The sequence below is a fragment of the Homalodisca vitripennis genome, chromosome 3 (assembly GCF_021130785.1).
Source record: "Homalodisca vitripennis isolate AUS2020 chromosome 3, UT_GWSS_2.1, whole genome shotgun sequence".
NCBI lineage: Eukaryota > Metazoa > Arthropoda > Insecta > Hemiptera > Cicadellidae > Homalodisca > Homalodisca vitripennis.
In genome coordinates this window covers 95,710,540-95,727,085 of record NC_060209.1, presented here as the reverse complement: position 1 = coordinate 95,727,085, position 16,546 = coordinate 95,710,540, and the positions used below count along the sequence as shown (strand labels likewise).

Here is a 16,546-nt window from a genome sequence, read left to right as displayed (position 1 = left end):
TATTAAAATAAAACATTGATTTTGCGTCAGTGGGCGTCGTTGGCTTTTAGCGCTAGTTTAGGCATGACGTCTAGTAACGTCATTGGCTCGGTAAGGGTTAAATATTAAAAAAACATAAATCTAATTAAAAACTGTTTAAGAAATTAACTTACTTGTCTGCTATAAATCCAAAAAGGAATCCACCGACGAATTTACCAATAGCGATAGAAGACTGGATGTTGGATTTCTTTGGTAGGTTGTCACACACAAGATCCCACTGTTCAAATAAATGTAAAAAAGCCAATAATGAGTAGAATAACTACTAAGCTAAGTTTAAGTGCTTATTGATGTAGTCTTTTCTCTATGACTAATTCTTATTCAGAATGCTCTCATACACAAGAACTATCTGTTAAAAAGTGGAAACAGACCAATAATAAGTAGAATAAATATGTAAAGTATTCATCTACCAATATAATACATTAACTCCAGAATGCAGTAATCCAAAGTTGCGTACTATCCAAACATTATCCAAAGTTTATTGTAAGAATTCCATTTTGTTGGTAATCCAATTATTATTGGTATATTTTTTAAACATAGTGACTGAAATTTTCAATGAATTGTGTTATACATTTTTTTTTACTTAGTACAAGAAGGTGAGAAAACCTCTCATTACACTTAGTCTCTGAGGGACCTCAGGGATCTTTGCACTTACTTCTAGAGTTATAGGATTTTCAGAATGGGTAAGGTTGGTGGTACGGGCCACCTCCTGTTAAGATCCCATGAGAAAGAATAGTGGGCTCTATATCTCAGTTATTTCACTTTGGAAGAAGGAAAAGGCTAGCTCTTTCCCAGCCTCTTTCAGTCAAAGTAATAAAAGCAATATCTTAGGAGCTCCACCACTCCAACAGCCATCCTCTGCAGAAGACTAAACCTATCGATCCACCCCTTGACCCCAATATCTCTATATATTCTGTAAGAGATAAGCTGCTCCTGGACATCTATGAGGTTGCTCAGATATAATCAAGACATTGGCTTTTGTTCTACCCAATGTAGGTTCAACTGAAATTTATAAGCCAGCTATAAATGAACCCTCTTGGGGAATGTGATATCATAATTTACTAAACCATAGATATCATAATTTAAAATGCCATTCATAAGTTCATGAGTCTTATGGCAGTGACAAAGTCTGAAGTGACTGTTGCTGTAAGTCAGACTATGTTGTCATCTTTAGTAATCTGTACACATACATGAATTGGTTAAAGTGAGATTCACTAGGCTCAGGGAGTGAGGCCAAAAACCTAAGTACCATAATAAACCGCTAAGGAGAAGACAGCAAACTGCTTCAGTTGAGTAACAATCTTAGAGATGAGTAACAGTAAACATACCTGACTGACAGTAGACGAATATGGCACCTCCTCATCGTACATGAATTGTGTGCAGGGGGATTCACTGGGCTTGGGGTGTGAGGCCACAAATTGTAAAGCACTCTTGTAATCCATTGTAGCCAAATATGTGTAGTTCCAAGAGATCATAGAGCAGCTGGACCCAGTTAAACCCCTGCCAGGAAACTAAATTAAATTTATGAGTTTAACTAAATTTTATATAACAATCCATGGAAATATGATGGTAACTTAACATAACAATGTGACTAGGTACACAATTGTTTCATATTTAAATTTGTAAATCCAGCAGCTATGGGTATAAGATATTACAACCAGTATTTTAAAGCTTTGATATTTCAGCAACCGAGTACCTATTATTTATAAAGGTGAATATTCCCCAATTGCTTTTTCTATATCATAAAGATATGTAACATTGTTAGTAATCAGGCTTACCTTAAGTTATAGTTTTTGTTGTTATATCCAGTTGAATCTTATCTTATTTATGGTTTTCATTGTTTATATGATAATAATTGAACTGAAAGTTCAAATAAGAAAGAAAATAAATAAAACTGAAGATAAAAAATAAAAAGGTAATGATAATGAAGATTTTCCTCTCCATTATTCAAATGAGAATCTTCATTCCTTATCATTCTTGCTGATATTCATAATTTGGATAAAATTAGAGAACTATAAAATACATGTTAGACATTTTTGCACCAAAGGGCATTTCTGAAGTTGCCATTTTATTTACATACTGTATGTTGAACTATATGAAATGATATATCTTATAAGTGTTTCTTTAGATGTAATATCTTTCTTTCAAATGTTAACAGTACTATCGCTTAATATAAATATTAGTGTAGAAAAGTTTAGACAAACTCCATCATGAACAAGTGTAAGACCAACAAATTAATTATAAATTTAAAATTAAAATTTATTACCTTTAAATAATATTTGTTACAATAGGCTTTGTCAAATAAGTCCTTAAATCACGTTTATGTCATAGTTAGGTATAAGTAAGATATATTTTATACAAAAATTATTTAGTCAAATATATATTAATTTGCACGTTTCCTTATTAGTGTTCATTACATTTTAAAAGATAAATTCAACTGTTAACAAATATCTACGATGTTCATAATACAAAATTCGTAATGATTTACTTGTAGCTCACTCGGTATATTCATGATCTTTGTATATGCAACATTTCCTAGTTTTAAATTAATTTCTATGAAACTGTTCAACAGTTTTCTAAATAAATTTAAATACATAATCAAGACTAAACTAAACAAGACCTCCAAAGCAATTTTGAGTAATTATCTGACGATAGGAATTATTATGTACAGAGTAAAAGGATATTAAATTTTGTATAACATCAGAGTATTTATACTTACAACATTATGTGACAATTATTAGTGTCATAGCATGCTTATAATATATATGTTGTAACAATCTCACGTGGGACTGCTGATGTTGCGGATCTGATCGTTGGTCCAGTGAGTATCAACCAGCTGGGGTATACGGCACCAGTAAGGTGGTATACTGGCAAAGAAAAGGGATACCATGATGTGGTAGGCATTGAAAAGTCCAGGACTGCTGGCCAATATGAATACACTCCAGATCCACCAGCGGCGCTGATTCAGTCTTTCCAGAGCATGATCTATCCCCTCCATTTCCAACTCCTCTGGCATATTACTGCAACATTCCAGTATAACATAAAAGCCATGTTAGAATGTTAGACATTACAAACACCATAACTGGTGGCCCGTATGAATATGGTCAAGATTCACCAGCAGCACAACGTACATTTTCACTCTCTCCAGAGTATGATCAATCCCATCTTCACTGGTAACATTCCCGTCTAACAGGAATGAAAACACAAGGACTGTTTACCAGTATGAATTAACACTAGACAAGATTCTTTATTGACATGATCCTTGAGAGGAGTAAAATAGAAGTTCCTACATTATGGATGATACCGTATTAGAACTAAAACATTCTCTTCAGTGTAGAAAAGTTGTGATTGTAGTTATTGTGCAAGCATCTTTTTGAAGTACTATGGAGATTCTCTTTGCAGGTGTTTAGAAATGTGAGGTAGAGCAAAATTTAATGCATTAAGGATTTGTGTTGGTGTAAATCTCTCTTAAGCAAACTGTATACAGAATTACTTTCCCAATGTAGAAAGGCAAGGAAGGTAGAGAGGTAGAGCAGTTGGTGAGGGAGGTAATTTGGAAGCAGAGGAACAAGACTGATCATAAGAGTAATTTGTGCAGCATCCCTCTTTGAAAGTCTGTAAGTTCTAATTAAGCCATTTGTACCAGATGTTTCTGTGCTCAACTTCTGCTTCCTGTCATTTGGATATTCCAAGTGTTTTAGTATACAAGGGAAACCCAAATAAACCACATTTTATAATAAAACACTTTATTAATTATGTTTTGAAAGTACTCTCCATTAGCCCTAATGTCACCTCAAAATAAAGTCTATCATTCTTTTCATTTAATTTTTTATTAGGTGCAATAAAATGTGAAAACAGTATTTTTCGTCAAGTAAAAAAGCACTTTTCAAGTATTTTCTCACTGTTTGAAGCATCTCTAGAAGTCTTTAACTTTGATATTGTCCAATCCTGTTTTTAACGTCTCCTCATCACAAAAATGTTACCCTTTCAGATTTATCATCATTCTCAGTAGACGGAAAAAGTAGCACATGCTACGTCTGATGAATATAGAGGGTAGTAAATGACCATCCCAAGAAACCAGTAAATGGGTCACTCATGTGTACTAAGCCACAGGCCATTTTGCAGGGGTGTGTTGTGATAAAGGAAACAGTTATCTGATTGCCTAAGTTCTGGGCATTTATATGTCAAAATAAGCTAGCACGAGCTCCAACTCATGTCTGTCTCATCTAAAGTTTTCTTGATCGTTAAATAATGCTTCGTTGATTTTTTGGGCAGGTTCTTTCAACTTTTTCATTGCTTCAGGATGGTGAAGGACGCCAAGAACAAGCAAGGTCTTCAATACTTAAGAATAAACTAGTTACAACGCAGGAGTCTTCCAATTGGTTAATGATGTCTTCCATTATTTCATCCGACCACTCACTGACTGTTAATCTTTTCTTCATATATCTGTGCTGTTGGTTTATTCTAGTTGTTCAAGAGGCCTGTCAAGTATCACCTTCTATATAAGTTTACAAGAGGTGAACATGAGGGAATTGGATTGGTAGCTGCCAGTGTCTGTAGGTAGTCCATTTTTGTATTCAGAGCAAACTCTGGCTATTTCCAGTTTGTCGGAAAAGATTTCTTTTTTGAAAGATTTCTTTTTTCTATCTCTTTGTGGAGTGCAGACTTTAGTTAATTTTGCTAATGCGTACCAACTGGAGTTTCGGCTTTTTTACATTTTATCTGTTTTTATTTAAAATCTTTCAGATTGAGATAAAAAACTATTTATTATCAGTAATGGGGGAATTCATAAAATGGGAATTTTATTGGTGTTTTGGAGTGTTATTGTACCACTCAAAAAAGATAGAAAAAAGAACGATATGAAATCCCTAAACACTATTATATGACATCCCCATTTGATTGAAGATATATTGATTGTTTGAGTAATGATCAGCTCTTCTTTAATTGTTTATTATTTGACTGTAGTCCGGTAAAATAAGTATGCAACCTCGGAATGAAAGATAATAAGTTACAATTTTGCATACGTCCTTATTTTGATGGTATAAAACTTACCTCAAAAGTCTCATATAATCACGTGTACGCGTCTTTAGATATTTAAGGTCAAAGTTCACGAAAATCAGTTTTTTGCAAATATCTCATTTCCCTTACGCTAAATGACTTTGAAGGTGGTTAGAGAAATTGTAGAACGGAAAATTCTCTTCAACTTTTGTATGAAGTAATTTTATGTACGTTCAACCCATCTTGAGATACAGCGCAAAGAGTAGGGGACCGCTTACCTGTATATACGATAATGCGAGGTCAACCAGTAGAATACAATAAATAAATGAGTTATTTTGTTAATTATTCATTTACTATTATTATTATTATTACTTAATACCATTATTATTGTTAGCATTATTATCATTATTATTACATTTTTATTATTATTTATTATTTAATATACCATATTTATAGATTTTAATTATAAATGATATATTCTCTAAATAATACTTATTTTATTTTTACTAAACATACAATATTAAAAGAAATATTTCAAATGAATTTTAATTATATATTTATTTATTGATCCAATAATTAATTTATTAAAATTACAAATATAAAATATTTGTTTTCATTATTAATGATTAATATTTTTGTTTTAATTTTCTTCTTGTTCATCGTCTTCTTCTTCTTCTTTCTCTTCTTCCTCTGGTTGTTCAATATCGGATTAATTATCATCATTCTCGTTTACTAAAGTATCAGAATAGAAAGAGTCAATAATATCAGGTGCATATTCACTTTCTTCATTGAAACCATCTGAAGTTGATGAAGCGTTGAGGCATGATTGTCCATTACACTGCCCACAAATTAAAGTGCATCGCAATCCTGATTTCCTGCATCCGCAATTAGAACCACAACCTTTCTTGCAATTGCAAAATAATGTATTCAGCAGTTCTTCTGGTGCTGGTGGTAATAATGTTGTTACTGGTTCCAGGAGTTCATTTTGCACTACCCAGCCGAAATTTCTGGGGTTCTAAATCATTTCCCAACCAAATTTGGGTCTGATAATAGATACGAAGGATATGCTGACGAGCTGCTGTACTTGAAGGTGGAAGACTTGATAACTGCACTGGTTTGTTGAGTCTTGTTGATTTGATGAACTGGGTGTACCGAAAAGACTTCTGATTTCGGAGCATTATACGTTGCTAAGAAAATACGTACTCCATTTTCAAATAATTCTTGTACAGACCAGTTTTTTTTGTTTAAATAATTGAGCTGATTGATTTAAATCGTGATTTTTTTCGAACATTTTAATAAACGATATTTTACCTTTTTTATAAAGCGCAGAAGTCGTATCAAATACACTAAACGCGTGTAAAAATAATATGTGTTTCTTAGAATGAGGGTATTTATCAAAACTTTTCGATGAATTCAGTTTTGTCTCCACATTACCCTTACCCATTTTTTTGAAAAAAATTTCTTGTTGATGTGATTGAGCACGTCCTATCAAGATAACTTGCAAATCAATATCTTCTCTTACAATAACAGAAGTTTTTTTAAGTTTAGACTCTGCAATAGCTGTTTCTACAATGGGAACATCAGCGTCATCTCTGACTTGTTTTGTAGTGATATTAACAGGTTTTAATTTGTTGATAAGCATGTCTATAAATATTTTTTTATTAGATGAATGCGATAAAACTTTTTCTTGGCTGATTGCCACCTCCATTGTTTCATCAAAGCGGAGTTCGTAAGATTTTGAAACACCAGCTGCAGTTCTTTTTAATTGTTCCATTGCTTTAATGTTCTTAGTGTAGTCTAAGTAACCATCAAATACAACAACGATACTTGACCCATAATGTGTTTGTAAATATTTGATGTATTTATTCAAAATATCAGACATAGTATCATCTTTATTCCATACAACGCGAAGCAAGAGAAATCCACCATCGATGATATATGTTGTAGTGGTTTCGCCTAGGCATATTAAATAATAAATAATAATAAAAATTTAATAATAATGATAATAATGCTAACAATAATAATAGTATTAAGTAATAATTATAATAATAGGAAGTGCATAATTAACAAAATAACTCATTTATTTATTGTATTCTACTGGCTGACCTCGCATTATCGTATATACAGGTAAGCGGTCCCCTACTCTTTGCGTTGTATCTCAAAAAGGGTTGAACGTACATAAAATTACTTCATACAAAAGTTGAAGAGAATTTTCCGTTCTACAATTTCTCTAACCACCTTCAAAGTCATTTAGCGTAAGGGAAACGAGATATTTGCAAAAAACTGATTTTCGTGAACTTTGACCTTAAATATCTAAAGACGCGTACACGTGATTATATGAGACTTTTGAGGTAAGTTTTATACCATCAAAATAAGGACGTATGCAAAATTGTAACTTATTATCTTTCATTCCGAGGTTGCATACTTATTTTGCCTTATTTTACTGAGTTACTGAGTACTCATCACTTTGACCTTGTATGCGCTCTCTTAATACAAGCTGTATTTTCTTTTCTGAGAATTTTTAATCATAATCGTTCTTTACAGCTGCAGCCTTCAGCAAGACCAATACATTGTTCCTTCCATAGGATTTAAACATAGTATTTCAAGTTTTGAGATGTTCTATACATATGTGTTTGTGTCTTTTTTGTTGGATGTTGATATCATTAATTATTTTGGATTTTGTGATTGACACATGATTGTATAATGTGACAATTATTGTCATGTGCAAGATTAACATCTTTTGTTTATAATAAAGTGGTCCAGCATTCTTTGATTGGTGTAATTTTAAAATTATCTATTGATCTTTTGTAAACAATTCTCTCTTTTCTATTTTGATATTACTTGGGTTGGTTTCAAATCAATGTTAATAGAAACGAGTCCATATTAGTGCAGATCCAGTCTCTTGATTTAGAGAATTCATATGTTATTCCAGTGGGTAGAATGTAGTACATGCTATGAATATAAGTCCTCATGTTTGTTATTGTTGTTTGGTTGCAGGTTATCAACATTAATGTCTTCTATTAGTAACTTGTTTATTCATTCTGAGAGCTTTATCTAGTTTGTAGACTATATCACTGCCTGTCAACTGTACTGATATCCTCTGCCTGGTATATACTCTAACCAAACATAGAGATTGTTATTATTTCAGATTTAATATTTTTATTTATTGTCAATGTCTAACAATAAATGTGACAATAAATAAATGGATATGGTCAATTCTGTACATCTTTGTATCCTTAAATAATATCTTTTTAATATATTCAAACCTTAAACCAAACTTTAATGATTATATTATGTATTTAACAAATGAACAACTTGGTTTAAAGTGTCTATTTGAGATTTAAATTTTGTCTATAATATTACAATTTTTTAAAAAGACCTTGAAAAGTACTAAAATTATAGATAGAATTATTAATAGAGTTGGTGATTTTAAGTATTCAAGTCTTTTTGAAATTATAAGGATGATAAAACTTTTAAAAATATTATTTAGAAACATCTATTTTAAAACATAACATAGCTATGGTGGAAAGGTTTGATTCAACGTAAATTTTGAGTTAAGTTTCATTTAACTTTTCACTTAGTGCAGCCAATCTGTTCCAGTGTCAGATTTCAGACGCTGTACTAAGTGGAAGGTGGAGTGGAGCTTTGCAGCTCTTTTTATAATATTGTACGGTTACATTTTAAAATTTGTGTTTGAAATATATACTACTTTTAGCAATATATTGTTATAAGTCTGTATGGTAGACTTGGTAAGATCAAGTAATTAACTTAGTTTATAAAGAATCTGTTATGATTACCACTATGAGAAGGATAGTGTTATGCTGTAATATGTTGTTATCTATTTAACTGCATATTACACACTCAGTGTGGTCTTAGGCACATTTGTAGAAATTAATTTTATACCTTATAATTTTGTGTTTGTTAAGACAGTTCTTTTACAAATATAATTTTAGCTTTAATGAAACTCCATTTTTGTGACGACAGAAATAAAACAAACTCAACAGATTTAAGCTTTAACTCTAGGAGACATCCAAACCTGTAGCTAAAAACTGAAAATTCCTTTTACCAAGAGAACAGCAAATATATACCAAACACCTATGACAGAAGACAGATAAACTTGTAATAACACACAGATAAACATGGTGTTCTGGTCCTCAAAGATATAAGCAAATTTCAACTGCATATAAACTGAAGCAATCTAGTCTTTGGTATAATGATGCCTGTATCTGACCTAACTGTCGAGCCCCTCTGTTCGTGATGAGGAAGAGAGCAATCTAACAAATATCTGGAAAATTAGTCCATCCTATTATAAAAAGTAAAAACCATTTTAACCAAACTCAAATCAAACTTAAGTGAAATTTCAACTTCAGAAGAACGTCAAAACTGTACACAAAATCTGAAAACCACCAAAACACTTGTATTCAGCAAAATCACTGGAAAGTATCCTGATATTTGACACACCTATAAACCCTATAAAAGTTAATCTGGTGCTGGCAGTGAGGTAGCAAAAACAAAACTACACAATTCTATTATCAGGTGGTGTTTAGTTCTTCCCTATAGGAAAGTGGGCAACTTAAAAACATAAACAAATTGGATTCAAATTTTAAATGATATATTTGTTGAAAAGCAAAAAAAATTCAACAATAAAAATAATTTACCAGTAATATTCATCAAACCAATGATAAAATTAGCATTAACATTGAGAAAATAAACAGCAATTACATACCATGGCCATTTAACCATGGCCATTTAACTGATTTGTTGTAAAAGAAGTGATCAGACAAGTATGTTTTATTCATATCTCACCTTTAACTAATTTCCATATAGCTTGGCATTTGTTAGTTAAGCTTAGCTTCCCTTATACATTTCTTACGCAAAGCATTACATTTTATACATAAATATACTTATTTTCCAAACTAAGTGATAACTTATATGTACTATACAAGGCTAGTTTAAGTTTTAACCTTCTTTAAGCAAGAAGAAAAACAAGCCCTTATAGGTTATTTCTCTTGCTAATGTTAACTTTTTCTCTATTTACAATGGGGCCATTTTTAAATCAAGAAAGAGTTTGCAAATTTCATAAAAAAGTCAAAAGTATCTTGAACATTACTTATAGATAAAATTCCAATCACTAAGTATGGTGACCCAGTTACAAATCCATGACCTAAAAGTGCCAGAATAGATGAATACCTTGATATTTTAATTGATAACAGAATGTAAATAACAAATTTCTTGACTTTTACTTCTGAACACTTGCACATGTGACTTCCAACAATTTTGTGGGCCAGGATCTATTAGCTTACCAAGCAGAACAATTATTATTTTAAGTGTTTTGTCCAAATTAGTGACAAACTTATCTATCCCACTTTACATGTTAATGAAATATGAGTAGAAAACTTGTTCATAAAAGACATGTTATGTGTATTTAGAACTTTTAAACTTAGAAAATACATTATAAAACTTTAAGATGTAATTGTTAAATCCACATGCATTGATAATATTACAGTATTTTTTATCTAAGACTATTAAACATTCGTTTCTAAAAATAGCCATCATTACACTTAATAGGCAAATCGTATTCACAAGTTAAGCAGTAAACAAAACTATAAATTTTAACAACCAATCAATCGAAAGAGTTTGGCATTTGAAATGTTTTGCCTTAACTTAAAGCTGCAATAGACGAACAATAACTATTTTAAATTTTAGTACAGTACCTTGCAAAGACCGAATTTCCTGTTCCTGCAAACATGTTATGACAACAATATATAGCCGTATTATACCCCAAAAATTCATATCATTCTCCGAAGCATTAAAGAGTCGACTGTGTTGGTGCCAATCTTTAATTTAGCTCCATAAGAACAATGTTCAACTTCAAACACTTTTATGGGCTTATTTTTTGTGGTAGAATATGGAAGTTACCTAATTTTAAAGATATACTTTATAGGCATCCAAATACATTTTCAGACATTTTAAAATTTTTTGGTTTAGAAACTAAAACCTAACTGATCTAAAACTGTTTTTGTACTTATCGCTTAGATACTCAAAAAGTATATATTTTACAAAAATTGTAAAAGCCTTTTGATTAATCATCTCTTTATAATGAGACACCAACCATAATTCTAAGACTGAACATAAGGACAACAAGTGTTTGAGGTTTGACATTGTTCTTATGGGGCAAAAGTCAAGGTTAGTTCACTACAGTTGGCTCTTAAGGAAGATCTAATAGAATTTAAATTCAAACACTTTTAGTTTTTTTATTATTGTTCATCATTCATTCAGGTTACTAATTATTCAGATGGAGATTTACAAACAGAACACAAAGAGATTTACTTCATTGTTCAGAACAAAAAAGCATTTAAATACTTATGTTAATATACTTTCAAAATAAGACATCTAAACTAATTTTAACAATAAAAATAAGTGTGCAAAATAAGGTGCTTGAAGACTAATTAATTAATAGCTTAGATATGTTTAATATTATTGGCTGACCTTTAGCTAAGCCTATCACTTGAGGGGCTTGAGAAATTTAATTTTCGTCATGTGTGTCTGTTTATCTATCTGTCTGTCTTTCAAAATGAAATCTCAAAAACAAACTAACCTATACACTTAAAAATGTTTTCTTGAAGCTTCATACCTATATAGAACATTGAGATTGATGGTGGTGCACATGAGCATAACTAATGGGGATGAGGGGAATAGAACCACCCAAAAAATCCTAAAAGATTTTAAAATTATACAAATAACAGCTTTCCAACTTGTTTGAAATACAGTAGGTAAATGTTTTCCTTAGAACTAAATCTATCTAATTTATTTATTGGCACTAGTGGAGCACATCACTCAAGGGGCTAGAAAAATGTTATTTCTGTCTATCTGCCTGTCTCCAGAATGTATGGTATAACAAACTGGCACTTAAACCTTAAATTTTACATACATTTTTATTTCTCTTTATGCAACACTGAGTTAGATAATGGTGCATGTCACTCCATGGGATTTAGGTGAGCGTTAATGAATATTTTTACACTGGTCTTATGGGTAACCATGATGGCACTGAGAAAATAGAATAAATAAATTTGCACACAAATTATGTACAATTATATGAGATTTTAACATGTGACGTATTAACAAATGTAGCATAAATATCTCCAACACAAAATAAATATAATCTTTTAGTGACTGTGTGTGTAAATTTGTATTCATAGAATAAATATTAAAAAATAATGGATTGCAAAGTCAATGATAAATTCGGCAACAAGATTTTATTTTAGTTTCCTCTTGCATTGTACTACCATTCCTAAATCACCAAAGCTTTTATTCTTTAAACAGTGCTATGAAACTTAATTAACAAAAACGTGAATGTATTATGTGGCACTATATCTTGAGAAAGATTTTGTCTATAGACTTGTAATTTTGCATGGAAATTTATTTATAAATAGATAAGAATGAGTTCTATGATGGTGCACATACAACTATGGAATTTGGCTGAGCATCATTGAAGCCTATCTCTCATTGGGTTGACAAATTTCTTATTTGTCTACTGAGGTATGTAAACATTACTTTTCTTTATGTTAGGCTGCCTGTCTCTATCTGTCCACAAGACATCTCAAGAATGAAAGAACTATGGACTTGAAATTTTGCATGCAACTCCACTAAGCGTGTTGCATACTTGTACTTTCTTATCATAAAGTATATACAAAATGGTATAATGTTTATTGTTGAGCTCAATCAAATTTACCTAAGTAAGTAAAACTATTAACATAAAAATAACAATGGAACTTATTAACAGACGTCTGAGGAGAACAGAATATTACGATATTGTCAAAATGTCTGATATTACCAGCTTCATAGTTAAATTATAATATTTGCAGAAAACTATGCCAATAAACAGAAACAAACAAAACCATAAGACACTGATTAAACAGATAATTAAGTTCAAGAAGTGATAACACACTGAAATGTTACCAACTTACTGTTATAAAATACAATTATATTATAAAATGCTCTTAGCCTTAAAAAGATACAGGTACATTTAGTATTTACATAATATTTAGACAAATAAGTATAATTGATTCATTTTAGAATTTATGTAAGTTTCATGAATAGTCTTCAATAATCTAGAATAGATAATATATGTGTAATATATCATATAATGTGTAAAAAAATTATGCATACAAATTAAAACTAAACTAATGCAATTTGATAAATTTTTGATATGAAATATATTATAAAGGAAATATATAAATGACAAATATTATATTTATACATAATATAACTAGTTATGTAATAATCGAAATGCAACACAATATTTCCTTCAAACTTACTAAACAAGAGTGATCCTCTGGAAAAAAGTAATGAATGATATATTTTGTTGTCAAACGTTTACCTTACTCAGATTGTGTTTTTCAGATGGCTGATACAAACATTACAAGTTTATGGTGTAAAAACGAAATACCTAGAGTGGAAGTAAAGGCAGTGGAGATGCGGAACAGGGAAGTATTTAACCCATAGACAGTTCACAATTAGATTTAATTTTGGAATGTTTTGTTGTGAACAGCCAGCTGGGAGCCAGCCAACGAGTGACAGCAAGCAGAAGTGGGGCACGAGCAGTGTTTAGTGTTTAGTGTGTTGTGATAACACGGTCACACTAACTCTCCACTCATTATGAGTTGTTATTGTAACAACCCACAAATTCTTAATATAAAAGTTTAATAATAATAATAACTCTTTACTGTTGTGTGGATCTGTATATATAATTACAAAAATATTAGGATTAAAGATAAGTGCCAAGTTACATACACTATTAAAAATTATAATTACTACCTTTTATGTATACAATGAAAAGCAGAGATGAAGTACAATTTGTCCTAAAATTAAAACGTAAAAGTATCTAATAACAATTTTTTTACCCATAGAAGAGATTCTCCAGAAACCAAATATAGAAACGTTTCTTGAATGTTTAAAAACAATTAATTTGTTAATCATTGATTGTAAACTATTATACATTTTCAATGATACTGTAATATGGCTATCTATAGTTTTCATCAGGCGATAACAATTTGTTAGCATTATTTTTATTTTATGTGTTGTGCTGTTGATGTTGTTGTTAATTTTGTTTTAATCTGGATTTCTTATAGTGTATACAATTAAATTTTAAATACACAAACTCATTGTATTTTGAATTTTTTTGAGTCTACAATGAAGAACTGATACTAACTCTTAATTCTAACTAAAAATTCAATAAACTACCATTAGCTATAAGAGAACTACCGATTAATAAGTTTAAATTAAGGATTTCAACTTGGCTTAAGACAAAAGCTTTTTATTCTGTTGACGAGTACATGAAGTGCAACATGTTTGATCTTTTACAAAATACATCTGGTTAATGTAACTAAATTAGTAGTAAGTAAATTAGTTTTTATGTGAAATGTTTTTTCATGACGAAGCCTATTGTAACTGAAAATGTTATTTAATGGCCAATAAAGATCTTGAATCTTAATAACTTTTTTTGTAGTATTATGATACCTTGTACTGTATTTTATTACAATTTCATTACTTGTACATAACATAGAAATGATAATTGGATTTAGGTTATATTAGGCAATTATTATATGAGTATGTAAGAGTTATGAGTATGAGTTTATCTTGAGGACAATTTGTCTGCTTCAGATGTCAAATACTTAATATGCATAGAAATTAACCAATAAACATGAACATATAGTAGCTGTGATGGAAGTGTTCATACAATGTGAATGTTGAGTTCAGCTCCATTTCAGCTTCCATTTAGTGTATCATGTAAAATCTAACACTTTCACAGACTTTACTCCTGGAATCTGGAGTCCACTTCTGTCTGAAGAACTCAACATTCGCAAAAAGAGTATGGTGATGATAAGACAAAGTGAATCTCTAAACACCAGAAAAATTGTTCATCTGATATATACTTGATACCAAACAGCAATTCACAGCACAGACACACTTTAGCAACTAATTCAAGCTAAACCTGTCCTGGAGGGAATCAGCATTAACCAAACAAAGGAAGTGAAGTATCTGGGTTTAATCCTGGATGAAAAGCTCACTTGGAACTCCCATATTAGAAACAGGTCATCCAAAGCAATAATGGCCCTTGGGGCCTGTAAGAGACTTTTTGGATTTAAATGGGGACTTAAACCCAAAATGATATATTGGATTTAGGAAACCATAATAAAACCAATGGTCACATATGCTGCCTTAGTGTGGTGGCCGAAGGTAGAACAAACAACAGCTGCAAAAAGGCTACAGAGTCTTCAAAGGTTAGTTTGCTTAAGCATCACGGGAGCAATGAGCTCCTGCCCAACACTAGCAATGGAAGCGGTCTTGGGGTACACTCCTCTTGGCCAGGAGGTGATGAGAACAGCTGCGATGAGCGCAATGAAGCTTCTAGGAACAAAGGTAATAAATGCTACCTCCTTAGAAGGCCACATGAAGATATTGGAACAATTTCCTGAGGCTGAAATGCTAACCAAAGTATCTGATACTATGGTTACGAAATACTCCTTTGAAAAACCATATACGGTCTCTATCGGAAGTAGGGAGAAATGGATTAAAAGGGAGGCCTACCCTACAAAAGGAGTCCTGAAGTTTTTCACTGATGGTTCACTCCTAGACTCTAGGGCAGGATACGGAATACATGGACCTGGAGTCGACATGGCTGTGCCCCTAGGAAGACATGCCACGGTTTTTCAGGCGGAGGTCATGGCAATAGACTCATGTTCCAGAAGACTCACACAGTTGAGGACAAAAGGATTATCATACCTAATACTTTCTGATAATCAGGCTGCACTGAAGACACTGGATACCTGTTCGATTGATTCGAAAGCGGTCTGGGAATGCAGGAATGCTCTAGCAGAGCTGGCAACAAATAACAGAGTAACACTTGGTTGGGTACCGGGTCATGAAGGTATTCATGGGAATGAAAAAGCGGACATCCTCGCCAAAAAGGGAGCAGAATCCACATTGGTGGGGCCTGAGCCAGGTTGTGGGATAGCCTTCTCCAATATTAAAGCTCTGGTCAAAGATTGGGAAAAGAGGACAAGACACAAAGAATTGGAGTAGAGCCTCAGGTTTAAGAATATCCAAAATGTTTATCTCTCCTTACGCAAAAGGGTGGACAGGTCTCCTAGACCAGAATAAGGAGGATATAAGACTGATATTAGGAATGTTGACAGGGCATGGCCCTCTGAGGAAGCACCTATTGAAGGTAGGCCTTAGTCAGAGCAGCAAATGTAGACTCTGTGGAGAAGAGGAGGAGTCAGCGGAGCACATTTGGTTGGATTGTCCTGCCATCATAGAGACTCGGAAAAGATACTTGGGAGCATATCTCCTCAGCCCAAGGACATTAGAGAACAGGAGCCCTTAAATCTGATTGGTTTTTGCAAAAGCATCAGTCTTTGAGGGCACAAATTAAAGTAAGGGAGGCGCAAAGGTCCTTTTAGGACTAAGTGCGGGGACAAACTGTCCTCTTCCCTCAGGAAGGAAAAAA

At 32.0% G+C, this 16,546-nt stretch overlaps 1 protein-coding gene across 4 annotated transcripts in view; it reads right to left on the bottom strand.

Moving 5' to 3' along the window:
* LOC124357195 (organic cation transporter protein-like) overlaps nucleotides 1-16,546 on the bottom strand; it is a 105,897-nt gene that overhangs the window by 23,181 nt on the left and 66,170 nt on the right. For 2 of the 4 annotated variants that reach the window (XM_046808731.1, XM_046808732.1), the window contains 3 exons: nucleotides 2,820-3,056; nucleotides 1,365-1,536; nucleotides 153-256 (listed from right to left, as the gene is read on the bottom strand). In XM_046808731.1, coding sequence (XP_046664687.1) covers nucleotides 153-256; nucleotides 1,365-1,536; nucleotides 2,820-3,056 — 513 coding nt within the window. Of the gene's footprint in view, nucleotides 1-152; nucleotides 257-1,364; nucleotides 1,537-2,819; nucleotides 3,057-13,352; nucleotides 13,372-13,483; nucleotides 13,638-16,546 lie in introns of those variants that run through there. The other 2 variants (XM_046808734.1, XM_046808733.1) reach the window with 2 other exon arrangements.